The following is a 27902-nucleotide window of genomic DNA, read 5'->3' as shown; positions in this document are numbered from 1 at the left end:
ACTTATTTTTTCAAATGTAATAAAACTAGCAAGATAAATGTCAGAAAAACATTTTGTTAATTCTCTTAAATTATCTACTTTAAAAAATATTTTTTTTTTTTGTAGTTTTACTACAAATAAAAAATAATTAACTTACACTCTTCTAAGATTAGATCTGAGAAAACCTCGATGCGCACAACATATAAACCAGTGACAGTCTTGTCTTTGTAAATGTTATTATTTGTGACTTCGGGAGTAAATGACCTCACAGTGCCAGTTATGTTGATGCTTTTTTGGTGTTTGGCTACTTGACACCAGAAACACACTCTTTTATTGCTTTAATTAAATAAAGGCATATGGAAAATTAATTTTAATGAGAGAAAAAACGCTGAAATTGTAAACAACGTTTTTCTACAAGAACCTACAAATATAGATACATTTATTATTAGATATTCAAATTTAATTGTTAATTGAACAGTTGACCTTGAAAATGCATACATGTAGTAGAATTTTGTGTCTGAAAAAGTGGTTGTGTGATTTGTTTTTAAGTCATTCTTGAAAGAAGGTATCTCGTGTTCACTATTTCACATTTCTTTATCATTTTGCTTTGCGATAAAATTATCATTTTCGCTGCCAGCTCTTGTCACAGCTCTGTTACCACGTTCTAGATTTGTAACAATATTATTTGACAAGACAATGTGTCTTGGTATGCACGTCTGTATTTTTTTTTTCTGATTTTGTTTAGTGTTTCTTATTCTGAGAAAAAATATTAAGCGCACAAACTGAAGGCAAATCAGATATATTTTTATAAACCTGGCAACAACGATGTCATTCTATAAAATGTCTACACTTGTAGGCAATGCTAATCGAGATTTTTTTTTTTCCTGTTAAATTCGAAATATATGTATGCATTTTTTTATTGCCCTAACAGAAATAAATTGGGATTTTTTTTCTTACCAAACTGCCAGGTCTACCATCAACAGTGTTCCCTTTTTTCAGTTTAAATTTACATACTACAAATCTAAATCAAATAGTAGATTAATTATATCATTAAGTGTAGAACTGTGTCCTTTTTGTGCTAAGCCGAGACATAGTCGAGGTCGGCAACTGGGCGAAGCAGAAAAAGACCTTCTACTCTGAATGATGTATGTATACCTACTATATTATCACAAAAAAAAAAAATTGAACATGAACTCGTTTATCTTCTTTTGCTGCAGTAACAGTAAAATGACAATTTTCAAACTTACAATTTTCAAATTTTAAGGCACCAGTAATTTCTAGTTCTCTTGTTGAAATATTATTAATACTTGAAGATTGAATAATAGTAAAATCTACTAAAGTCTAAAGTTTACTTTTTAACGTTGAACGGCCATCTATGCATATTGGGTAATAATTTCGTTATTTCTCTTTTTTAGAGGCTTTTTTTAATAGGGATACGTATTAAATATTTCGTGTAATTATTGATAAATAAATCGTGCGAAATGTTTCAAACGACCTTACATTTGACTTGGTCTAGCCACCTGTAGTCATTTCAACTCCTTGGATTTGAAGTCCGGTCACAAAAAAAGCCACTTCCACCGTTTCTACAGAGACACACAAAAGCGCGATTAGTGAGGGATGCTGCAGCATTACTCCTTTCTGTTTCTGACTTCCACATGATACTACCAGAAGCATTGCAAAGAATAGAAAGCCTTACTACTCCCCACCGATCGCTGACTCCAGCCAAAGTAAACTATATTTCTACTTGAATTATCTCCAGTGTACTGAAAACCTTATTTCAATCATTTTATTGCCAGTAACAGCTTTATCTAACAGAAATTGCGATAGTTCTTGAGATAATTCAGTTTATGCTCTTCTGGGATACGAATAGACCACACGTGGGTAGCTTATTATAAAATTTGTCCTGGTACAAATAAACTTTTTATTTTTAGCGGTAATTGAGAGTCTGTTATCTAGAGCAGCGCAGAAAAGATCAGCTTCAACGAATCGATTCATATTAAATTTCATTTCGTTTCTTATCTTCCTGGTTTTTTACATAACTGCAGAGTATTGTTTCAGGAACATAAATATTTATCTGTCATTATTTGAAATATTTCTTAATACTGATGATATCCACACAAGATACAGTTTTAATTGCATATTTATGCCACTTTATTACTTTCGATAAATGCATTTGCCTTACTAATGACTAATAAGAAGTGAATAAATCAAACATAAACGTCCAAAAACCCGTTGCATTTTTTTTAACTCTCGGAGCAGGAAGAAATCTTTAGGAGCTCGATCAACTCTCTACGGTGGGCCGCTGATTACCTGCTTGAGATTGTGAATGAAGTACATATTACGAGTATCGTATTATGTATCACAAAGCAGCAAAATCCTTCTCTGAAGTTTCTTCACTTTCTTTTCTCTTCATTTCTCCTTCATGGCAAAATGAGCTCTTCATTGTAATTGCTATGCATTGTGGAACCTTTTGAGACATCATAAAGTAGCAACATCCTGTCACAAATTCAAAATATAAAAATACAATTTGGTAGCTTTTTGCTCTTTTTATCCAGCCCACAGATTCGATTCTCATTGTTACTCTGGATCATGCTGCAATATCCAGGTTTCATCACTGACTACTCTCCGATAGAGAATTTCAAATATATTCTTCCTGGTCGAGTAGTGCAACATTTTCGGCACCCAACTGGTTCCCATTTTGCTTCTGAGAAAAGATTTCGGAGGTTCTCATCAACACAATCTTTATTGATTCTCAACCTCTTCAGCTATATGACAAACACGCATCTGATGGTCCCCGAGTACCATTTTTTCATGGCTAATATTTTTTTCCATAATTACAGACGTGTTCAGTCGACTCTAGTCCTTCCTGAAAGTGTCTCCCTCATTTCTGTAAAGTCGCACAGGATGGTGCTGATTCCGAATAAGTACATACTGAAATGTTCCTCTCCTTCGCAGATATCCAAATCCACATTCAAGCTTCCACAATACAAAGGAATGACCTGACATGATGGTATGTAATTAATTATTATTATTGTTTACTTGAGGATTATCAAAGCAACTGAAACGAAATTTCACCGCAGCCCCCATAATCCATTATGCATGCGCGTATACCTCAAACACCTCTTTATACGCTTTCCTCCGGGCAGGCAGCTCTTGTTATGTTACTCTAAATTAAGAGAAAACATCTACTGTCTAGAACTAATTTGCTTATTATTTTTAAAATGGGGCACAGCATCGAGGCCGCATTTATTTATTCCTTTTCGCTTGTATAAAGCATCTACTATATTATCATTTCTTTTGCTACACATTCACCTGAAGGTAGTGTTTTCGGCCCCCACCCATCCAAATATTAACCGCATCCAGTGCTGCTTAGCTCCTGTGATCGAATGATAAATGATAACACTACCGAAAAAAATCAAGTGGTGCTTTCATCATGAGAAGTGTGTTTGTTTTAACGATAATTATAGAGGTACAACATAAAACACAATGATAATTGGCCAAGTGGAAAGATATTATTCTCGTTCCGAAATGATAAAGTGAGCAACGGATTCTTAAATAAAATGTTGATAAATTTCACTGCGAATTGTCCAGAGGGTCACACTCTCAATTGTTGTTAATCACTGGAAAATAGCATCGGTCTCTGGATACAACACCGCTCGTGGCCTGAAGGTAACCAACCCAATTTAAATCCACCAGTCGAGATTTAACCAAAACTAACAACCTTCCCAAATAAAATCCATCACGAACTATTCCCCACTTCGTACCTCAAAGGCGTTGTTTGGAGCGATCCTCTCGAGTACATAAACTCAATTAAAATATGAAAGAGCGAAGTGTGTTCTGTCATTCGAATTTGTCCGAGGCGCCTTGTGAAATGCGGTTTAATCGACTGCTTCAACGCAAAGCTTCTTAGCAATGGCCTGGAGTTATTTTTTACTCGGCCAATTTATATTTAACCTCGTACCACCGCATTTCTAGTGTAAACTGTATATAAAGCGCATCACTATTATTATACACAAAGTATTATTCAGGAGTAGAAATAGGACACCGCTTGGGAAATTTAAAACAGTAGCTGAGAAAAAAAAGTCGTAGAGAAACAAACAGTCGATGGAAAAGCGTCCGCGTTTATTTGAGAGTTCTTAAATTTCGTTTAATTCGAGATTGCAAAACACTAGGGTTATCGGAAAGGAATTAAGTGCATCTGTTTGTTTACAAATGGTAGAATTACATAAATATTCAGAAGCTTGGTGGGCGATCTGAGAACTGGAAAATGACTGCAGTTAGCAATTTTTTGGAACGACGAAAATATGCAAGAAATTAGTGACACAGGAACATGGAAAATGGAACAGAAGCACTTCTGTTTATTCTTGGCAGATGAGATAGAAAAAACAAAGAAATAGATCCACATTCCCGCTATTTTAGCAAGTAGCAGACTCTAGTGTGACAGTTTCCAAATTGCCAATAGTTCAAAAAATTGGTTGAAGGTTGGGCGAATTTTAAAAACGCAGCAGAAAAACTACCTCTGCTGAAAAGGTGTAAAACCTCTGGCAAATACCATGGTGTATTCCTGGACACCGAACCAGGTTCGGGTGGGACACCTTTGGTTCATGACACGGCTGGGCCGTTGATCGAGCGCATCTTGTAGGGATGGCTGGTGGTGGCAACCAAATTGACAGATCACACGTTTGCTTGATAAAAGGTTGTGAGGTAATCCTGGTTCCCAGGACGGGAGCAATCGCGCTCTCCCGCTGGCGGTCTTCTTCTGCGGAGACTGCGGGAGGGCATCCCTAACTGCACACTGGGGCTGTTGCAAGTGCTACCAAAACATGCAACGCAATCCCGGGATCTAGTGCTCTGAAAACGACGCTCGTGGTTGGAGAACTTGTTGCGTACTGACAAAACTTCTTCGTGAAAAGAAAATGATAACAAAAATAACACCAATGTAGATATCTTCATGTTTGTCCAAATTGTCTCAATAATACCTTCATAGATGAGTGGACTACAAGAAGTTGCATATGGAAGCACCGCTTTTAGCTTTGTAAAAATTCTAATATCAAGTGAAAGTGCTTCATCTCTAAATCACACACCACACCGGTTAAACCAAGTGGTAAGTAATATGTATCATTAAAATAACCATACGGGTAACTTCCGGAAGGTAATACCCAACAATGGGTTGCATTTTCCCACGAGTAGCATCCTGGTAACACTCCATTTCAAGATATTTCACGCATCACGCAATTAAGAGCTGAAAAGCTTCCAGAACCATTCGCGTAATGAAAACTTGCAGCTTTCACCTCGTGTTTCCACAATTTCCAGACGTTTCTATTCCACTGAAACTATTTTGAGAACGAGACCTTGAAAGCAATCATTCAACACAATGCACTCCAGGCGCATTTAGAGCCAATAAAATTAAGATATTACCTTGGAAAAATAAAACTGCAATAATGTTCACCCGGAGCAACGCATTATCGCAGAAGTACCGCCAATCACTTTCTCTCTTGAAGAGCTAGAATTTGCAGATTTCAGACAGCGCTGGTGGTACTCCAGTTTTGTCAGAAGTGCGATTTGGAGTGGGTAATTAATTGATGGGTTCGATCGCAGCCAATGAGATGTTTGCAACGCGTTCTACCAAGAAAAGCAGCACGTGCAGAACGAAGGCCACGCGTCAGATTCGTAATTACATTGTTTCACAGGTGTCAGTTCCACATTATGACCCCTTTGACATTTTGTGACTAATCCGTTGCCCAACCAATAGGGTACAAAAATAGCTTTATGGCTTGATTTGGCGCGATAAAATCGACACAAATACAAGGTATTTTTGGCGTTATCAGCCGGACTTAATTTTTATTTGGTGGCAATAAACAGATCTAGATACAATTAGCACAATTCGACGTTTAAGTGGAAATAAACACAGAGACGTCGAATTTTCCATTATCTGTGTTTGCCCCGTTGGCTAATCCCATAATCGTTACACCGGTTTTATGTAATGAAATTATTAGAGAGTTCCACATCGATGAGGAGAACGATTTATTGAATTGTGAATGTAATAATGATCCGAGTAAATCCGGTGTGCCGGTGAATAATCAATGCGCTAATAAATAGCGAGTAATACATGGCCCGGAGCAGTCCGGTGTATATAAATGAAATAATAGATATGTGCACAGGTGGTCGCGAATAACAAATTGTGGAGCCCGTTTGTCTGTTCTGACGTACCTCCAGGCACTGCTAGATGAAAGCAATTCTGGCCGAGCCTCACAAGGAAATCTGCCAGGTCTAGCTCGGACCAAGTCGGTGGCAAAAACTTGCTCCGTGTGGGATTATTAATGAGGTTCATCGCGAATCTGGGATTAACCTAATTAAAAATTCTCATTCGATAAAGGCGCGAGATAAAGAGGTTCCGAAGAGGGAGAACGGTGTTGCTGTACAGGCGAAGGTGTGGCTCTTGAATTAAACATCTGGATCTGATGCGAACCGAGATTTACGCAGGTGTTTGTAATTTTATAAAGGAGCCTAATTACTAGCTATACCTCGAGGATTTGATTCATTCTGTCAGATCTCGTAAGCGCTATAACCGGAAAATAGACCGTTTAGTGTGAATTACTGGCTGAGATCGCCTCGGCGAGATGCTGCGAGCGGTTCGTACTCACCAGCAACATTAACAACTAAACACGTCCACGATTGGGAGTTCTTGACGCGACTTCCAGGTTGTGGCACTTCTCTCTGATTATAGATTTATTTGGCAGGTGGAGGGAGTTGCATCATGACAAATATTATTTGTCAAAAGAGCACGAAGAATTACATGTTTGCAAGTGTCTGGCATATTTTAGTATCGAAGGAGGAAAGTATGTACTAAAAAAAACAAGCTTGGATAAATAACAGAAAGAGGAAAAATGGGGGAAATGGCGAAGAGAGGGAAAAAATTCTTACTTCATTAAATAACACTAGCAATAATAAAACATGTTGACAGAGAGAGTGTAGTAAGTACAGAGAGAATATGATTTCTCTGGAAACTCACATATTAGTTTTAATTTAATGTTCAAAAACCCAAAAAACCTTGGGAATTAAAACTAAAAGTTAAATTTTTGGAAAAATAGTAGATTATATCATTAAGAGTAGAAGTGAGTCTTTTTGTGGTAAGCCCAGAGATTGAAGACCGAGGCGAAGTCGAGGTCGCCAACTGGGGGAAACTGGCTTTAAAGATTAAAAACAAACACTTACGTGGCAAATCAAGAGATTATTTCACCTTAATGATTGATTATAAAACAATATAACTATATACATAATATTTTTATTACAAAGAAATAATGTCAACAGAGATTCATTAAGATCTGCATGAGAAAATAAATGAAGACCTATGTATTTGGAAAATTCTGAATAGCAACACATTTTTGTCTTACATTACTTAGATGCTTGGTTGAATTCTTTAATCTTGTCAGTATCATTTATAATATATTTTTATGGATACAAGGAACGGTAGAACAAAATTATAATCTGAAGAAACAATTCCAAGATAATATCTATTTACAGTAAGAGTAAGGAAGGCAAAGCTTTCGTTCACGCGAAATGCGTGTTCGTCCACGAAGCGGAGCTGCAATTCAAGTGAACGAAAGCGGCCTTACTCTCGAGTGCTGTATTTGGTTTTGTGATTGATTATAAAACAATATTTTTCACAAAATTTTACAATTCTTAATCTTTTTTTTTATTTTTAACGTATTCTTCTGTTTTTATTTCAAATAAATTATTAATAATAAAATGGAAATGGTGAGCTAGGATAATTTAAAATTAGAAAAATATGAATGAATGTTCTTTAAGTGCACACTGTCAGCAAGCCAAGACAATCGTGTCACATGACAAATAGTAATAATAGGATAAGAATAAAATAACAACACCGTTAATTAAAAGAGACTTATCAGCATTTCCTGTCAAATATAAACGTTATTATGTTGCTGCGCATATTTCATTATGGTGAAGCAACTCCAAAGAGATATTTCACAGAAAATTTATAATCTTTGGTAAAAACCAGACACAATGATTAAAGGACATGTGAATCCACCAACATTTGTCACAATTAATTTCATAAAGGATGATTCAATAATTCGTTGTAAATTCTTTACAAATAATAAGCAATGCTTATTTTAAAATTACATGTTATTGGTGAAAAAATTACAATAAATTCGTTTCAATTAAAATTTATCTTTTTGTTTCATTTGAAATTTTATAAATGTTTGGAACCTGATAGATCATATTTTTCCTGAAACGTCTTATCATAAAAATAAACTAGGAATTGTTGCTTAGCTGTATTTTTTTCACTTTATTCAGCTTCCCCTCAAAATCCCTGAACACATAAGAATTCGTTAGAAACTCACCGAAAGCACATTTTAAGTAACAACTTTAATAGCTCTCGAGATACTAAAAAATCAGACCTGGTGATTGTGGTTTCAGAGACTTTTTACAAGAAATTTTGAGCTGCAACACCATAATTAAGGGGCGCTACAGAAATTTCCGGAAACTAATAACACACATTTTATATTTTAATTGCAGACAAAAAATGATTGCGAAACTCTGTCAACCAGAAGGCGTCTAAGGCTATTTAAAAAATGGAGCAAATTACATTTAATCATGTCCATCAAAGCAACTACATACATATATAAATGTTTTACAAAATTATCTCAATCAATATTTTGATTACAAAGAAATAATGTCAACACAGATTCATTAAGATCTGCATGAGAAAATAAATGAAGACCTATGTATTTGTAAAATTCTGATAGCAAAACATTTTTGTCTTACATTATTTAGATACTTGGTTGAATTCTTTAATTTTGTCAATATCATTTATAATATATTTTTATGGATACAAGGAACGATAGAAGAAAATGATAATCTGAAGAAACAATTCCAAAATAATAGCTATTTACAGTAAGATGAGGGAGGCAAAGCTTTCGTTCACGCGAAATGCGTGTTCGTCCACGAAGCGGAGCTGCAATTCAAGTGAACGAAAGCAGCCTTACTCTCGATTGCTGTATTTGGTTTTGTTCGATATCTCCTTAGAAATTGAGTCTGTAACTTTGTATTCAAAATTTTAAATAAAAATAAATCAAATTTTTGGACGGATCTGTTGCTATGGGAAAAAAATACAATAAACAAAGTTCTGTAATGTGAATGAAGTGGTTGTGTGCACATTGTGGAAATTGTGAACATGGATGATGAAGAGTTATATGTTCCTGATAATGTCTTGGAAGAGGCAAATGCCGCGAGGTACAAAATGTTGCCAAAAAAATCGAAATTACGTTATCAGAAAGCACTGGAAAAATTTACGAGTGAAAAACAGTGAGCGAAAAACGATGAGCGAAAGTGAAGCGAACGAAAGAGAAACCTTCACTCAGTGGTAACTATGGATACAGACTCACTTTTTAGAGAGGTATTGAACAAAATTATTTTGTAAGAATCACTGTATAGACCTACTTAAAATATTACTTAAGTAACACATTATTCACATTATCGTTTGAAAATCTATCTTTTAAAAACATTTCAAAACATTTTCAATCCACAGAAAATTATGGAAACGATATTTTTGGCAAGTACAAAACACATGAACACAATAGTATAATGTCCATTTGCATAAAATAGAAAATTAGGTAAATCAGAGTGCTCGTTGACATAACCCGTTCAACGACCATCACTCCATTACTTCCGACTTGTTTATAATGCAAATTTGTAGACGTTTACGACGTTGACACTGACACAACACCTATAAATTTCCCATTTAAACCGCTCCGTGGCGCTAGAGCTGTCGACGCTCCACAATTACTATTCGGTGTTGCAATAATGAGACTGCAAAGTTTCACCGCACATTTAAATTCCTTCACTTGGAAATTCAATTCGTTAAAACGCACCATCATGCATCAAACTGCATGCCAGCTCAACTTTTGTATGCACACACATGACTGCAAGCTAGCTGGAGCTATTCAACGTGTCCGCTTTTCCATTTTTGGACGTCGCTCATTGCGTTGGCAAAGCTTAGTCGAAAATCGATTGGGTCTTTTGTTATTCGGATTTAATACTCTGCAATATGCAGAGCCACATTTTCAGTTGGTTCATCAGTGGCTAAATTTGCATCAGTTAATAAATGCCGAAATGGCTGATGCGATGAAAATTTAATATTGCCTTTTTCGGTTGATAAAATTCCAATATTGAAAATATTACGCATCTAATCTGACATTTATTTCTATCTCTGAACTTCCCGAAATTGAACTTTATTTTTTCACATAAACTGTTTTCTGAAGCTAAAGTAAAATTCAGAATTGGACAAATCATTCACAAGACACATCTGCACACTTTCTTCAGCTCAGAAATCGAGAAACTATTGCCAAGTCACTCTGGCTATTGTTTTGATAAAGTCATTTCGAACTGTCATTGCCTCCTACAGTGTCAAGTGCAATGTCAAGTACACAGCCACCTCAACGATCCCGTCGATGACATAATTTTAATGTTTTAAATTTTTTAGTCCTTCAATGTAGCACTCGATTACGCTTCGACGCTTTTTAAAAATTCAAGCAAAATTCAGACACGAGTGTGTACAAATTTTATTAAGGGGGGCAAAAACAGTGTCTATTGATTACCACTTATGCCTAAATTATTTAATTTGTGCTCTTTTTTGTAAGAGGAGTCGGGCTAAATCGATGAGCTTTTAATATTAAAACTAGGCCTTGACTTTAGATTATTTCAATAGCTTAAACCTACTAATATAACTTTGGGTCGAATAAAGAAGTAATGAATGCAAATCCAGCTCCTTAGGATTTGATTTGGGTATGAATAAATTTAGTAATCAGAGGACAAAGTCAATATTATTTTGACGGTAACAATAAAGAAATAATTGTTAAATTGTTCCGTGTTTATTAAGACTCATTCAGTATGAAGTATTTCCTTTGAAGTCGCTGATGTGTACTATTTTCAATGTATTAATAGTTACACTTATAGAGTGAGTGTACACACGATGTAATATTTGACACTTATAAGACATATTGGAAATATGAGGAGCAAAGTAAAATAAAACAAATTGTTTGTTGTTTCAGCGATGTTACTCAGAAAAGGTGATTTCAGCTAGGCACATTTATTTATTTTATTCCTTGTTTGTATAACATTGTAGGTAGAATAACAGACTTGTTAATTTACAATAAATCGTAAAAACATTATAACAAGAAAATGCTTTAAAAGGGTTAACAAAAATTATTTTATAAATGATAAGCCCCGAAATAGTAGACACTTCTTTTAGAAGAGAAATTTTGTTTACAGATCTAAGCTCTTCCAGCAAAAAATATAAAAAAGAATGTGTTTACATTTAATGTTGATAGTAAATATTATCAGAAAATATCGCTGTGGTGAATACATTATGTTAATGACAAAGAAATAAATAAGTTCATTAAAAATTCTATGATAAAGAAGTAACTTGAAGAAAGTGCTCTCTCTATGTTATCCAAGATGTGAGAGGAATTCGAACAAAAGCTATGAATAATTAAATACGAAAATAAAACATTGGAGATTTTATAATGAATGAAAAATTATTATTTGATCTTCACGTTCTCCCTATTTATATTATTTTAGTTTCCTTGGTTTATTTATTTTTTGTTGAAACTATTGAACCTCATTAGTTTAAGCGTATCAACTTCGCATTTTTAAGGAAGGTCCTCATATATTTCATCTTTGTTTCTTTCAAAAATGTTTATCCAAAATTTAAAAAAGGAGACCAGTTACTTTAGAGCATTTCAATCAATTCAAAAACTCATTAGAACTCGTTAGAAAGTGATTCTGTATCCATAGTTACCAGTAGATAAGATTTCTATTTTGTTCACTTCACTTTCGCTCATCGTTTTTCGCTCACTAACTTTCACTCACTGGTTTTCATTCGCGCATAATTTGGTACCTTGCGGCACTTGCCTCTTCCAGGACATCATCAGGATCATGTAACTCTTCATCATCCATTTCCACAATTTCCACAACGTGCACACAACCACTTTACTGGCGTTACAGAACTTTGTTTATTTTGTATTTAAATTTCTTTTATAGCAACAGATCAGTCCAAAAATGTGATCTATTTAAAAAATTTAATACAAAGTTATAGACTCGGTTTCTAAGGAGGTATCGAAGAAAACCAAATGCACTCGAGAGCAATGTCGCTTTCGTTCACTTGAATAGGATCGTTCCCTCAGCTCAGCTTCGTGGACGAATACGCAATTCGCATGTATTTATTTCCAAAGAATGATAAGTCAATATTCATTTCATAAAAATGGTTGTTATTATGATACAAAGAAAAAATGTTTTCTTCATAACTAAAGACGACAATTAATTTTATTACGCGATTCAAATAAATCTAAAATAAACAAACCGAATAACCTGACATTATTATTATTATAAATATGTAAAGAAAAATCTACCAACCAAATTACAAAGAACTGCACTTCTTCTCTTATGACAAAGAATAGAATAGACAAGTAACATGGAAAATGTATCACATCTACAGACCGCGTTACGGATATAACTAGGGGAACTGTGTCTATCACCCAAAAATACGTCTCTTTTGCTGTAGGTGGCGCCAGCGGTAAAGTTATTTATGTGCTTTTTCTAACTTTGCTAACTTCTGATTTATACCTATTCCTGTTTAGATTTTTATTTGCAAGGATTCTGCCACACGGTTGTATTTTTTGTGTATTGTACAAACTACACGAACGCTTAAAATGCGAGCTTTCTCATTTAAAGCGTTCAGAGCGCTATTTACGTTAAACACAAAAAACGACGAAAATGCAACACGTTGTTTCTTATCTAGATCCGTGATAAGACGTAATTTGTTTGTAACTCTTATGATAATTTATTATTCAAATTCAAGATATGCATCGTTTTATTAATTAGTAAATTGCTTCAACTGGCTAAATTCATAACGCTTTTTTCATTATTTCAGATTTATTCTTTATTTCACTTTGAATACCATAAGATAATCTTACGGTATTCTAATGGTTTTAAATAATTATTTCCTTCTTTTTTCTCCGTGATGCTATTTTTTTAAGTTTTTGAGACAATTTTTTATGATCCAGAAATAAAATGTCATGAATAACTAAAAACAAGAGATTTTGATTTATTCTTCAATTTATCATTTTAACAACATTTTGGGCCAAATTTCAATAATTTTTATTTGGCTGTCCAATTGCTCTGGCCCAGAAATGAAAAGCCATTTTTGATTGTCCTGCTCCAGAAGAAAAAAGTCATTTTTGGGTTTTTAAAAACAAGGGATACTTTGTTCTTTTGAAGTTGTTTTTCTTTTGTTATTTTTAACTATGTATGTACTTTTTCATGTGTCAAAGTTTTCGCGGTCTATAGAGCTTGAGGTACTTTTGGGTTGTATAAAAACTGGGATCTTTTAAAGGATTTTAGAGACATTTTTTGTGGGATTTTTCAATTATTTTTCCATGTTCCGTGTTGACAGCTAACCTAAAATTCATAAATAAAGAATCTTTGTGTTTTTTTTTCTTTGCAATGTTTCACATTAAAAATAGGATAAACTATTCCTAGTTTCGATGTAAATATCTAAGGGCACCTTTTGTTCATGTCCAATTATGTGCCGACTAAACATAAACAAATGTCATTCGTGTCAAACGGCGGGAAATTCAAACTTTACACTGTTCCAAATGATTTACTTTTTAAACGCCTACTCAGCCCAGGTTCTCATTTGAACGCATGATATATCATTAAATACTTTCTATAAAATCTTTTATACAATTTTCTAATTCTGTGCTAATTTCAATATTTAATAAAAACACATTTTTTTTATTTTAGGTAATTTTAAGACCATTTAACAGTACACAAGTTAAATATAAAAAAATGTTTATTTTTACTTAACCGGTTCATTTTAATCTCTAAATAAAAATATTTTTTTATCAGCTGATATTTCTACGTCGGTAACTTCATCTTTAGCCGCTTGTAGCACATCTTAGTTTGTCGTAAAATGTTTCAATTTGTGATTTTATTAATTGTTCTGTACAATCTATTGTCCAATTACTTGATTGAACCCTCCGACCAATTTCATACACGTCCTTATGAAACATCATATCAACAATAATTAACAAAACAAATAACAATCTTCCTCTAATTGCAGAATCATTACCAATAACTGCGAATTCTTCTGATACCATAAACGATTCTTTTAATTAAAATCTTAGAGCTTTGACGGAAGCAGTTGTTCAACAAGACCGTTCCTTCTAGTCGGTAATGCAAAAATTGTACAAAGTCGTGGCAACATTTCCAAAATGTGTCAAAATTCAAAATGTATTTGCAAGACAATTTTGGGGCACCTCGAGGGGACCGTTTAATGGCCCTGTTAAAATTTATTCGTGAGATTTTAGATGAAAATAATTTTAATCGTCAATTGTACGCTAATAAATCATTGTAGATCACGAATTAGTCGGCATAAAAACTCTCGATTTGCATAAGAAAAGTCGACTAGCTTTCTATATTTTTTACGCGTAAAAGTGCCGCTTTCCTAGAAAATTGTTCTAAATTTAAATCTCCGTCAATAGGGAAGAAAAAAAATTTAGAGAAGCAAAGATTGTTGCGCTCCAGGTGAGGAGACAGAATTTAACTTCCATCGTCGGCGACGCTAAAGTATTTCGCAGGAATCGTGTAAATAATGTCGATCAACTTTGCAAATATTTATCCCCAGATATAAGAAAATCGGATGATAAGCGAGAAACGTCCGAAACGGGGTCAGATCTGTTTGTTGCAATGCGAAACTGACTGTATAAAACTACTGTGGCCCGGCAAAAAAGCAATCGTTTATGCTTGTTGGAGGAGATTATTGATAATTATTGCCGGTTATTTATAAATAGCCCAAAAAAAAAACCCGTCGCGAAATTTCGACAGCAAAGGTAAGGAAACGGCACCCGGTAATTTAAAAATAGGTGCTTACATCAGCGCGTTATTAAAATTCAATTGTTAAACAATATTTTTAGCGACATAAACAAGCACAATAATTATCTATCGTAAGGAAAAAACGTTGTTGGGCCGTTTCCACCGGTTGCATAATAATCGTCGGCGAGGCGCGAATTTTGGCGGCAAGCGAAAAAGTGCATCTGGGAGCGCATTCGATGCAAATGTCGCACACACGTGTCAGACAAAACCAGCGAAGAACGAAGAGAAGAGAGGTCAACAATACACACACACGCGCGATAAAAACCGGAGGCCCATTCGACCTTGGCGACGAAAATAGCCCAACTATGGGAGAGTTAATAAACGCGACCACGACGAAAAAACTCACTTACCATGTGTTTAAAAATCCCACTGGGTCAGATCGAGGCTGCTGCGAAGTTATTTGTTGTGTTGACGGTTGTTGTGCACTGTCACGTGATCGGGTCTTGTTCAAAACACCAGGAGGAACCACCGCGGAGTTATTTTCGGGCGCGATTATTTGCACAGCGATAAATGAAAAAACGGGAAAGTTTCAAGAGGCGGCGGTGCTCGCACGGGCCAAGAGGGACGGCATCTTGATGGCCAAATAGTACTACAGCCCGCGCCGCACTTTCTACGGGTGCTCTATCGCCAGATTTTATTCCTTTTACTCTTGATTTCAGCAACACTCGCCGGCCCTTCGTCCGCCACTGCTGGGTCCACTCGACGCGGCTTGGTCGGCCCGCACTCTTGTTTATCTCGCCTGTTCGTAAACACAATTTGTTTAAATCGCACCACACACTAATCAAAGAGTTGACTTTCGGTGTTTGTTTATTTCGGACTTTTTTTTTGTTCGGCTGGGTGGTCGGTGGAGTTTGGTCTGTTTTTGATGAGACGATCTGATCTGTTTTTGGTTTTTTCCCTCGTCGGTTTAACGCGAAGCGAGCGTGTCTTTGAACTTAATATCGCGAACTCTTCGAATGCATCTGATTTGACCGTGTGACTGCGACTACGATATCCAAACCAGCCTGTTGAATGTGGTTTTTTAAGATTTAATGAAGAACGGTGTCTACATCTTGTTAACGAGCCGCTCAACTTTGAACCGATCTTCGTGCTGGACGCGCCATCTGACGACCCAAACGCTAACGTTACGACGGAATCTGTACACAGTTTCTTCATACATTATTATCGTTTTCTAGTTTAGAGAGTTTTCTTGAATCAATACTTCTCAACGCGATAAAATTGAATTTACTCGATTTATTAATGCAAAAAGTTACATATTATCTAAACTGACATTTATTATTATGTAAAAGTACTTTGAATGATTGAAATATGTAATGTATTTTTGGTCGGTTGGCAACACATTTACGATTTTATGTTGGTATACTTGACTGTTCAATTCAATTATGACCTTCAAAAGTCATAATAAATCAAATTGTCATTATTTATTTCTAGAATCCTAACGTAGCGACAACTCTTTGACAAATGACTAAGCCTACCACTTATTCGGGAGTGCCCACCTACTCAATTCGTCCCAATCATTAAAAGTCACCCGGTATATTGTACGGAAGGAAGAAGGACTGTTTGCGTTGGTAGTACTGAATTTTATTTTTAAATTGTACAACTGGAGTAACTTCCGGTTGTTGACGGCTTGACAGCCGTCAACGGTTGACAGCCGCATCATTGACAACTAACATTTGATATTTCAAATTAAATTAAAGCAAAGCATTGAAGCAAAATGGGGAGCACTTCGAGCATTTCCTTTAGGTAATTTTTTGATGATTGTTCTGTATTTCAAGTGTAATTTCTTTTTACCAGCTGTCCTTTCATCTTTTCGGTGGTCTTTTGGTAGGTCTTCGGCCATGTGGATTGTAGTTTCTGGCCATCTTGGCTAGTCGATCTTTTGTCATTCTCGTTACACGCTGGTTCAACTCTCCTCTGGGACTTCTTATCCAACGTACTAAATGTCGTTGACTTTACATTCTTCTCTAATTTTTCTGTGCTTGTAATGTATGAGTATGTCGGGGCTTTTCCTCTGGTCTGTCTTACGATGAAAATGTCCTTTGATTATTTTTGAAAATATGGTATGAGAGAAGAGAAACTGAAGAAAAATTTTTAGAAGAAAGAAAAAAGAAGAGAAGACGAACCTTCGGGAAAAAGTACAAAGAGAAGGTGAATAAAAAGGTAGATCGACAAAGAAAACGGAAACCGGAAAGAAGCACAAAGGGCAAAGTCGTTACCGAAAGAGTACAAATGGGAAGATCAAGGGACAAAAAGAGAAAAGAAACAAGGGAAGAGCTACCGGAGGAATAATAACAGAGGTGAAATTGGGGATTAAAGAAAAGCGACAAGAAAAGGGAGAAGAAGAAGGATGCATGGAAAGAAAAGTTCATATAGGCAATAATTGGTGGAAAATAATGACAATATACAGTAAAGAGATGAAGACAACAAGAAGACGCAATGAAAGAAAACAGGGAAGATTGTACACTCATCGTAGGGGACTTCAACAGGAGAATAGAAGAAAGAGGAGCAAGAAATTGGGAAGAGGAGAAGGGGTATGGGAAGAGAAAATCCAAAAAAAAAAGATGGAAAATGCAAAGGGGACGAGACTGATGGAATGGATCGCAGAAAAGGGATGGGAGATATTGAACGAGAACAAACAAGGGCACGAAGAAGGGAATGGGGTTGTACACAGTATGTCCCCGGACACAAGAGGGGAAAAAATTTATGCAAAAATTTCAAAGGAATAACATTTTTTGCTTCATTTCAAACCCCCATTTCTGTTATTAAAAAGTCCTCTTCAACACAGAGGCAGACTTAGATACAATTAAAATTTAAAAAAATGCAGAAAAAATGTTTTACTTTTTTTTTAATCAAACGATGATTGATTATTAAACTATTCTATTAACTCTCCGCCGTTTTTTGCACATACTCGTAATTCAGTCCTATTTCGAAGTTCTTTAAAACTATTTCGAATTTCTTCAATTATTGTTAAATGATACTACAGCGTTTCTTATGCGCTGTCTTAGTTCTTCAGCACTATTAGGCAGGTCTTCACTATACTTTTTGTGGAAATTAACCACTGATCAAGTTTTTAGAAACTTGTGTGTTGACAAAATTTTCATTAAATTTTGTAATTACGTGAGGAAAACAGGTCCAAATAAAATCTTTGTTCTAAAGACAACATTTTGAAATTATTTCTAACAGTAATACCTAAGTTGTTTGTCAAAAAGTAATAAAATTATAACATAAAAAATATAAATAACAAGTTTTAACAGAAAATGTTAAATGCAATATACCAGTATCTATACTGAGATTTTAATAACGGAAATTGAGGTTTCAAATGAAACAAAAAGTGTTATTCCTCTGAAGTTTTTGCGTAAAATCAAAAATATATTTTTTTTCTCATGTGAACTCAATTCGAGGACCTACTGTAGATAACAGGAGGGAAACAGTGATAGAGTACGGAATAGTGAACGAATATTTTAAAGCATACCTTTTCTTCAGTTAACATTCCTTGTATCATCGAACCTCACGGATTGCTTCGTGAGGATGGTAAAAGACCACATGGGGTTACTTTAATCCCTTGGAAACGTGGTAGAACACTTGTTTGGGAGGTAACATGTGTCGATACCTTGGCTGCAACACATTTAGATGGTTGTTTTAGAAAATCTGGTTCCGTTGCTCTTTCAGCCGAAAAATTAAAACACAGCAAATACTGTAGCATTAAAGAAAATCACACTTTTGTCGCCTTTTCTTTAGAAACCTTTGGCCCATGAAGCCCAGATGCCAAAGAACTTTTTAAGGATATAAGCAAGTTGCTCCTTGAAAAATCTGGTTTTTCCGAATCCCTTAGCTTTTTTTTTTTTTTGCCTTTCCCCTTTCACCTAACAGGCCTATCAGGTACCTTTTACGGTCGGCTTGGTTTCTTTTTCCTTTGTGGTGCGGCGGGGCTCCGGGGTACTTTCCCCGGCTACCTACGCCCACCCTCTCTCCTCTCCTTTTTCTGGACGACACAACACGAATATCACAACACACAACATCCATGGGAGGCCATCCGGCCTGGGATTTGAACTTTGAACCCTGCTGACCTCGCGGTGGTGTCGGGAGAGTGTCGCTCTTCCTTCCACCACCCTACCGTCAGCCCCTACTAGACATACACACACATCCATGGCCCGGCGGAGTTTCCTTCCTTCGAAAAAATCCTCCCCCTTCGGTGGGATTCGAACCCACTAGCGCCGGGACCGCGACCTCGGAGCACTGTCTCCGACAGCCATGCGGCCACCGAGCTACCTTCGAGTCCCTTAGCTATTTCCAGCAAAGAATAAGTACTGCTATCCAAAGAGGAAATGCTGCTATTTGATCCTGCATAGAGTTTGCCGCGATCTGCGTCAATTCTGGAGGCGCGCAATATATTTCGTTTTCAATGGCATCGGGCATACTTAAGTTATTCGCTAATGATAACACAAATTATCAAAACGTGAATAGCACACGATTATAACTTACAACTGTTTACTTTTTAACATTGAACGGCCGTCTTGATTTTAACATCTGACACCTAAAAATATTTTTCTTATGTACCAAATTACTTAGACAAACAACATCTTGCGACTGTTGTGAAGATACCTTCTCGAGGAGTTTCGAATCAACCTCAACTGACACAAAGCAGCAATAAATCAGATTGTTACGTAATAATCGAGTTATCAACAGTGCCCACTAGAGCAACAAGACTGCGGCGTTGTGTCATTTGTAGATGCGAGGGGCGGATCATATTCGATATCATTACCATGCCAATATCCATCGCACCGAAAGCTGCTGTTCCAGTAATTTGTTATTGAACTATTGTGAATAATTCCGTTTCACCAATAAACGTAAGTATTCAATACCTCCACTTCTGATTAACTTATCGTGGGTTTGCAGATGGACAATTTAACATTTCAAGAGCAACCTTTCGGTAAACTTGACATCAAAGACATCTCGGACACGCACTATATTTCCTACAGCTTCTGGGGGGGTGTCAGAGATTTCCTTCGCTTGTTCGTCAGTACAATGTCCATCTGCGCATCCGCCGTCTTGATTTATGTCATAATAAAGTTCAACCGTCTTCAATCAAGGACCAACAATTACTTTCTTCATTATGCCGTATCTGCTCTAATATTCTATTCGTTTGCTACCGCTTTTGAAATTCTTCTGAACTGTAGGCTGCACAATTTAATCGGTAGCAGCGTCCTCTGCAGGTTGTTCAAGATTGATGGTGTTTGTTTATCGCTGATTCTTACCTTTGCAGCCGCACTGTCAGTGGACTGGTTAATTTTAGTGACAAGAGAGTCTTGGTTGGAAAGATATGGAAGGATTCAAAAGTATCTTATTGCATGCATATATCTCGCCTACATCACTGAATACTTGTTAGTTCATGTTTCGATAAACATATTATTGCAGAAAACAGTCCCTTACTAGTCATATATTGCCTTGTAAGTTTTATAGTCTTGGCCGTTAACGCTTTTACATATTATAAAAAACCTTGTGGAAACTATATGAGGTATAGGTACTCACTAACCATTTCAACTTTTCTTGTGTTAATCTGGATCCCGACGACAGTGTTAGCTATTTTCGCTTTGTATTTGTACTCCCAAACGAATATCATAATAAGAGTTTTTGTAGTGTCTATTGAGATATTACTTGTGGTTGTCGCAAACAGTCTTCCTACAGTTGCAGCGTTTTGGCTTTCATACATAAGTCATGATTTTAGCCAAGCCTTCAACACTGTTTTCAAAAAACCTTCAAGTATCCCAGATGATTTGGACGATGACGAGGTCAATGCTCTGGTTCAAAGTGAAAATAGTTAGAACATTTGCCTGGTTTTTGCAACCATCAAGATCACTAGTTAAGTTATCAGATCATGTTAACTTTTGCTAAATTGAATACTTATCATGCTATGTGCATATTATGTAATATGGATATCTAACGTACTACGACTATGTCCGTGATTTTACATTCCTGTATCCTCTATAATTTTTCTGTGCTTCTTTTCCTACCTTGTAATGTATGTAGGTACTGTTTTCTCAATTTGGTTGTAGGTCGTAAAATGTTATGATACTTTTAGTTAAAGATTTTGGGAGGGTTATATTATAAATACTAGTTTATCACTAACAGGTAATATTTTACGCTGGGTTGTATTGTACATTTTGTATATTTGCATTGTACGGCAAATGGCACGCGCCGCTTTCCAACCTTTTCAAACCCAACCATTGTCCCCGTTAACCGCTCATAATATGCAATAAAAGTTTACTACCTACAACCAAATTGAGAAAACAGTATGTCGGGGTATATTCTATGACATTTTCTCTAATCTGTTTTATGATGAACCGGTTCTCTGTTATATTGAATGAGTATATCGGAAACCCTGTTGTTCTTCGTTGGAGCTTATTTCATTTACAATGAAATTCATTGAATGAATGGTTAGAAGTTGTGGCGACGTGATTAGAAAAGTGATTCCTCAATAGTTTGCTGGATCCGTCTTCTCCTTTCTTGAAGATGGTGGTACTTTTCTTCCATTCTTTATGAATTTTCCCTTCTTTCAGTATTCTGTTAAATAGTTGTGTATTCTTGAGCCATGTTTTGAAACCAATATTTTTGGCATGATAGTGTATTCTTTTAAAGTAAATTTATTAAGATGTAAATGAACATGAAATAAGGCATGTACAGCAACAGTAAAAAAAAACAACGTGACCAAAATAAATGTGACGTTTAGAGATGGACAAGTAGGTATAATAATCTACTTAAATTGTTAAATTTGCATACGAACAAATTTTCACTTTCCTCTAAATAAAATATTTGCAAATAGAATATAGGAATGTACAGGGTGAGCGAAACTCGATGTCTAAGCGCTATTCATCTTTTTTTTCCCAAAAACATACCTATATTTTGGCATATTTAAAAAGAGCTAATTTTTCTGAACAAATTTTTCCGTTAAAAAATTATAAGCGAATTTGTAAAAAAAAAGTATTATCAAAAATTCGCAATCGTCACGATTTAAACAAGATAGCAAATTTTTTTCTTTACAAAATTTGTTCAGAAAAATTACCTCTTTTTAAATATCCCAAAATATAGGTATGTTTCTGGGGAAAAAAAATTCGAAGACGTCATTACTTCTGTTTCCAAATATAGAAAAATATGCACATTTGGTTTAAAATGGACCTTACTCAATCCCATTTAAGGACCTCTTTTCAGATGTTTTGCTATCGTCTTTCTTTTTCTTTTAATACCGGGTGGGGCATCGTATACGCGCACGCGAGAAATCGCGACTTCTAATTAAATAAAATTGGCGAAATTTTATATACCTGACTAATTATTGATAAGGTTTATTTGAGAATTTTTTAATTTTTTTTGTTAATAAATAAGGCCGTAACAGTTTTATTCGTTTTCTGAAATTAACTGTTAATTTACCTATAAAGTTTTTACACTAAATGAATCTGTATCTGCTAGCCCATCAAACCCTGGTGGTACAATTACAAATTTTGACTTGGTTAGCTAAATAATTCGCTTTTTTATTTAAACGTAAACCAGACGGGTGATTTACGGCACAATGGTATAATTTCCCAACAAAGGTATAGCCGACCGTTTTAAACCTTTTTGCCATAAAATTGACAGTTTCCATTGTCACCTAAATTTACGATAGCACAAGTAGCAGGTCATAAATAAAAATGATTTTGAAAGTTGAAATGTAAAACTGCGTTTAATTCAAAATCTAATTGGTATTTTTTTCCGTAGATTTCGTAAATAATTATAGGAAGTGAATCTGGGTAAATTAGTATAAAAATCAGAATTTGACTTTTTGGTTGAAATTTACATTTTAATTTTTTTTGGCTTTGTTTGTAAGTGAAAAATTATCAAAAAATTATGAAATGTACCTTACCAATAGCCAGGTAAGTCTGAAAAATTTCGACAATTTTATTTAATTAGAAGTTTTCATTACATTTATTATTTATTATTATTTATTACATACTATTACTCTTAATTATATTTATCTACTGTTTAAAGTAAATATAAGGAAAATTAAACATCTTACATAAAAATTCAACATTTTGAGCAGCATTATTTCGATCGAGTTTTAATTTTGACGGTTCTTTCTTGTATATTGGTCATCATCCACAGAGGGGAGCTAGAAATGATCTCCTCTCTTCCAACATCGTAATTGCGATGGGGAAGAATAAGCCAGTGATGAGAGCCAAATTACGGTGATTTTAGGCAATTTTTGTCAACAAATTGTGGCCAAAATAACGAATACATTTCCCTGAAAAAAATATATACCATAAAACAAATTCAGGTAGAGAGTTATTGACATTCAAAGTGTTCAAGACCGCCTTAATTTTTCCAAAAAAATAAATTCAGGAAACTTCAAGTAATTTGCCTTAATTTAGAACGTTTTTCTGAACAGGATTTCGTTCAAATGAAAACAAGAATAGTCAAGAACTAATAACTAATAACTCAGTTATTTTTCAGCGGATTTTTGTGAAATTTAAAATGCAGATATTTTAGACGGTGAAGAATAAAATCCCATTAATGCAATTACCCAAGTCTTAAAAACGTAATTTTTACAAGCCTTTTTAAAATGTTGAATCAATTAAGATTTACATAAAAAATTGATCGTCAATAAAAAATGCTGTAGGGAAAAACTCGTCCTTGAAAGACGTCTGGTTTGCAAGAAAAAAGCAAAAAACTGTGTTAAACGTGGCTGCAAATGCAAAAACGTAGACGCGTATGAAACAAACGCGCAATTTTGCAGAATTTTGGTCATCTCTTTTCGCAGAAGTGCAGGTGACATATTTGACGTTTATCTTGCTAACCTTACAAACACTTACAAAGTTAAAGACAACATTTGGACGTAATTTATTATACTGGGCTTTAATTTTTCCATAAAGGACTAAAACACGATCGGGATATTTTAGCAAGATAATTTAGTTCACGTACGCTTCCTGTGTCTTCAAATAAATTGACGACTCTCTTAACCTTACATTTTGTAAAGCCTACATTTGGATAGTGTTCCACGAGTAAACGAACTGTGTCATTGAATTTCTTACGACACTCTCCATAGACAACATTTTTTTCCTTTTTCAACAATATTGAAATTTCTGCCGCTGTAGTCTATTTTTAGAGTATGTATTTTCAATAAATTTTCACAATTTGACGTTTCTAATAAAGCGCGTCCAATTTTGACAGACTTTAAAGGGTGTACAAAATGTTGATTGGCAATTAATCATCAATTGTTTCAAAAGGTAACTGCTCAAATACCTTCATATTTTACATTAAATGTTTAACGACAAAATCAAATCTTTTCGTTGAATCAGACAAGTGATTTACTTAATTGTTTGTGTAGACCCCTATTTTTTAATGTTTAACAATCTAATAATAATCGCGCATAATTTTCGATAAAGGAAACATGTGTTAAAATTATATTTTTTAACTTGAGGTAATTTTATTGTTACTAATTAAACTTTTATGTAGCACGGAGTGAAAACCCACCTATCAGCACTCTATCCTCCTCTTGTTGTCTCCGTCAAAGGGCTGGCCACTGGCCTGTGTTGGGTGTTCGGGCAGGGCCGGTTTGTGGGGATGGGCAACTTTTAAATCTCCAGTTTAAAATGTATCTGGAAAGGTAATGGCCGGGTTGCGGCAGTGATAGCATTCGGGTAAAAAGGGGCAGGGCCTGATTGGGGCGATGGACTTATAGAGAGTGATAAAAAAAAAAACTCTCCAGCATCGGACATATGTATTTCGGTTATTTGCTAAATGTAACACAAATGATCAAAACGTGAATAACAAACGACTACAACTTGTAATTGTTTACTTTTTAACACTGAACGGCCGTCTTGATTTTAACATCTGACATCTAAACATATTTTTTTTTTATGTACTAAATTATTTAGATAAACAACATGTTGGGACTGTTGTGAAGATACCTTTTCGAGAATTTTCGAATTAACAAAGCAGCAATAAATCAGCTTGTTACGTAATAATCGAGTTATCAATAGTGCCCACTAGAGCAACCAGATTGCGGCGTTGTGTCATTTGTAATGCGAGGGGCGGATCATATTCGATATCATTCATTCATTACCATGCACCGAAAGCTGCTGTTCCAGTAATTTGCTCTTGAACAACTATTGTGAATAATTCCGTTTCACCAATAAACGTAAGTACTCAATAGCTCCACTTCTGATTAACTTATCGCCGGTTTGCAGATGGACAATTTAACATTTGAAGAGCAACCTTTCGGTAAAGTTGACATCAAAGAAATCTCGGACACGCATTATATTTCCTACAACTTCTGGGGGCGCCTTAGAGATTTCCTTCGCTTATTCGTCAGTATAATGTCCATCTGCGCATCCGTCGTCTTGATTTATGTCATAATAAAGTTCAAACGTCTTTGATCAAGGACCAACAATTACATCCTTCATTACGCCATATCTGCTCTAATATTCTATACGTTTGCTACCGGTTTTGGAATTATTCTAGACTTTGGACTACACGATTTAATCGATGCCAGCGTCCTCTGCATGTTGTTCGAGATTGATGGGATTTGTTTATCCCTGACTCTTACCTTTGCAGCTGCACTGTCAGTGGACTGGTTGATTTTAGTGACAAGAGAGTCTTGGTTGGAAAGATATGGAAGGATTCAAAAGTATCTTATTGCATGCATATATCTCGCCTACATCACTGAATCCTCGCTAGCGGTTGGTTTATGTTTTGATAAACATATTAATGCAGAAGACAGTACCACACTAGTCATATATTGCGTTGCAAGTTTTATAGTTGTGGCCGTTAATGCTTTTACATATTTTAAAAAACCTAGTGGTGACTGTATGAGGTATAGATACTCACTAACCATTTCAACTTTTCTTGTATTAATCTGGATCCCGGTGGTACTGTTAGTTATTTTTAATATGTATTTGTACTACCCAAAGAACATCATACTAAGAGTTTTTGCAGTGCCTATTGAGATATTACTTGCGGTTGTCGTAAACAGTCTTCCTATAATTACAGCGTTTTGGCTTTCATACATAAGCCATGATTTTAGCGAAGCCTTCAACACTGTTTTTAAAAGACCTTCAAGTACCCCAGACGATTTGTACGATGACGAGGAAAATGCTCTGGTTCAAAGTGAAAATAGTTAGAATATTTTCCCGGTTTTTGCAACCATCAAAATCATCAATTAAGTTAACAAATCATGTCTTGTGTATTCTTGAGCCATGTTTTCTCCGGCATATTTAATTTGTTCTTTGCAAATTTTGTCCTCAATCGAGGTTTTTCTGTTTTTTTCTGTTTTTCTGTTTACAAATTTAAAAAGAAAACATAGCAATAGGAGAGAAGGGAGGTCTCGTTTCTGAGCTGTGAACCAAGACAATTGACAAAAGGTTGTTCTGAGAAAATCCTCTCTCAGGATAAACGACTTAACACACAGGAACTTTGTATTTTTTTAAGCCACAGTTGTTATATTTTAGACATGATAGTGTATTCCTTGAAAGTAAATTTATTAAGATGTAAATGAACATGAAATAAGGCATGTATACGAACAATAAAAAAATAACTTCTGTTCACGATAAAATGGCAGGTACTCACACCCCCACTTGTCCTTACACAGGGATGGTCTAGGTACCTGCACCCTCGACAAATTTTTGCCACTCAATATTACTTTAGCTCTCCGTGCGAGATGTTGTAACCTAATTTACTTGCTTTTCTTCAATATATTATTGTTAAGTTACGGGTAATATTCATTTTAAACAAATACCCAAACAACTTGACCATTTGGAAATACGTTTCAAAATCCAAAGCCTTCTTTGATCTAAATAATAATTGTTGATCGTAGAGTATAATCTACTTAAGTTGTTATAAATTTGGATAGGAACAACAACTTTTCTCGAAATAAAATATTTGCAAGTAGAATATAGGAATTAGGAATTACAAGAACAGTGTAACATTGATGACCAATTTGTAAAATCGTCCTAATGTGATTCGCTATCAATAAAATAAATTATTTAGAAAGTGTATTGTGTTGTTTGTCTCATTGTTGTTTTTTATACCCATTGATTTTCATTCAATTTAGATTGTACTTTTATTAATAACTAGCTGACCCGGCGAACTTCGTACCGCCTCAGAATCAATAAATGTTGTGTTAACTTATTAGCTGAATTGAATGAAGTTTTTTTATTAAGATAAAATTCGTTTGCAAGAAGTGAGAGTATAATAAGTAGTAGAGCAAATTGCTGTGTCCCGAGTTGTTAGTGAATGAGCCCATTTCTAGTATTAGCCATGACATAGCAGCGGGTATGTTCCTGTTGCCCCTTATTGAGGTGAGACTCCAGTTCTTCGTCCTGTCGCACTCCCGGTTTGTCTGAAATCATGGTCTGAACGTAGTGACCCATGTAACAATTGATTTCTGGTTCGGGACACGACCCAACATTGAAGCGATTTTGGAAGCGTTCCGATTACAGAAAATCAGTTTGAAAAGTAGAGCTCGACGGCAAACGCGGGCTTACCACTCTTCCAACGCATGATGGCAGGGTAGGGAACAAATCTTGAAAACCACGGCTTCCGAATGAAACCACTCCCGTCCCATTACGACCCCTACAGTCTGAATAGCGCGCATTTCAAAAAAGGAAGTTATGTTGGTCGCACCATATACAATGCAAAAGTAGGTGTTGGTGATCACCATTGATCACACTTGGTGTTAAAACTCAGCTGACGTTAAATCTCAATTTAGTTCAAATTGTCGATGCGCGCACAATGACAGATTGTGACAGATGACATAACCTTTCAAAATGAATTTTCTTCATAATTTTTTTTCGTTAGTTATTCGATGTTTTAATAGTTATTCTGCTAATCGGGGCGGAGACAAATCCAACAATATAAAGATCATAAAAATCTGTCCAGCCGTTCTTGAGTTATAAATAGCGTAACTAACCCGACTTTGTTTTATATACACTTCGCACCAAAAT

At 35.3% G+C, this 27902-nt stretch overlaps 1 protein-coding gene and 2 long non-coding RNA genes across 4 annotated transcripts in view; 2 read left to right on the top strand and 1 right to left on the bottom strand.

The window, feature by feature from the left end:
- The window catches only part of LOC138127174 (receptor-type guanylate cyclase Gyc76C-like), a 104538-nt gene extending 88602 nt beyond the window's left edge, over nt 1-15936 (bottom strand). For both annotated transcript variants that reach the window (XM_069043045.1, XM_069043046.1), the window contains exon 1: nt 15285-15936. Coding sequence is in view for 1 of the 2 variants with exons in the window: in XM_069043046.1 (XP_068899147.1) it covers nt 15285-15287 (3 nt within the window). In the remaining variant the exon portion in view is untranslated. The remainder of the gene's footprint in view (nt 1-15284) is intronic.
- Nucleotides 15937-19570: 3634 nt separating this feature from the next.
- On the top strand, nt 19571-22869 carry LOC138126684 (uncharacterized). The gene is made up of 3 exons (XR_011157921.1): nt 19571-19781; nt 19831-20147; nt 20198-22869. It is a non-coding gene; the product is annotated as an uncharacterized lncRNA (long non-coding RNA).
- A 5-nt stretch (nt 22870-22874) lies between these two features.
- LOC138126683 (uncharacterized) lies at nt 22875-26952 on the top strand. Its single transcript, XR_011157920.1, has 2 exons — nt 22875-25099; nt 25149-26952. It is a non-coding gene; the product is annotated as an uncharacterized lncRNA (long non-coding RNA).
- The last annotated feature ends 950 nt before the right edge of the window (nt 26953-27902 follow it).

Source organism: Tenebrio molitor, chromosome 3, assembly GCF_963966145.1.
Source record: "Tenebrio molitor chromosome 3, icTenMoli1.1, whole genome shotgun sequence".
NCBI classification, from domain to species: Eukaryota; Metazoa; Arthropoda; class Insecta; order Coleoptera; family Tenebrionidae; genus Tenebrio; species Tenebrio molitor.
Note: the sequence above shows the minus strand (reverse complement) of the source record. Positions and strands in the feature narration are given on the sequence as shown.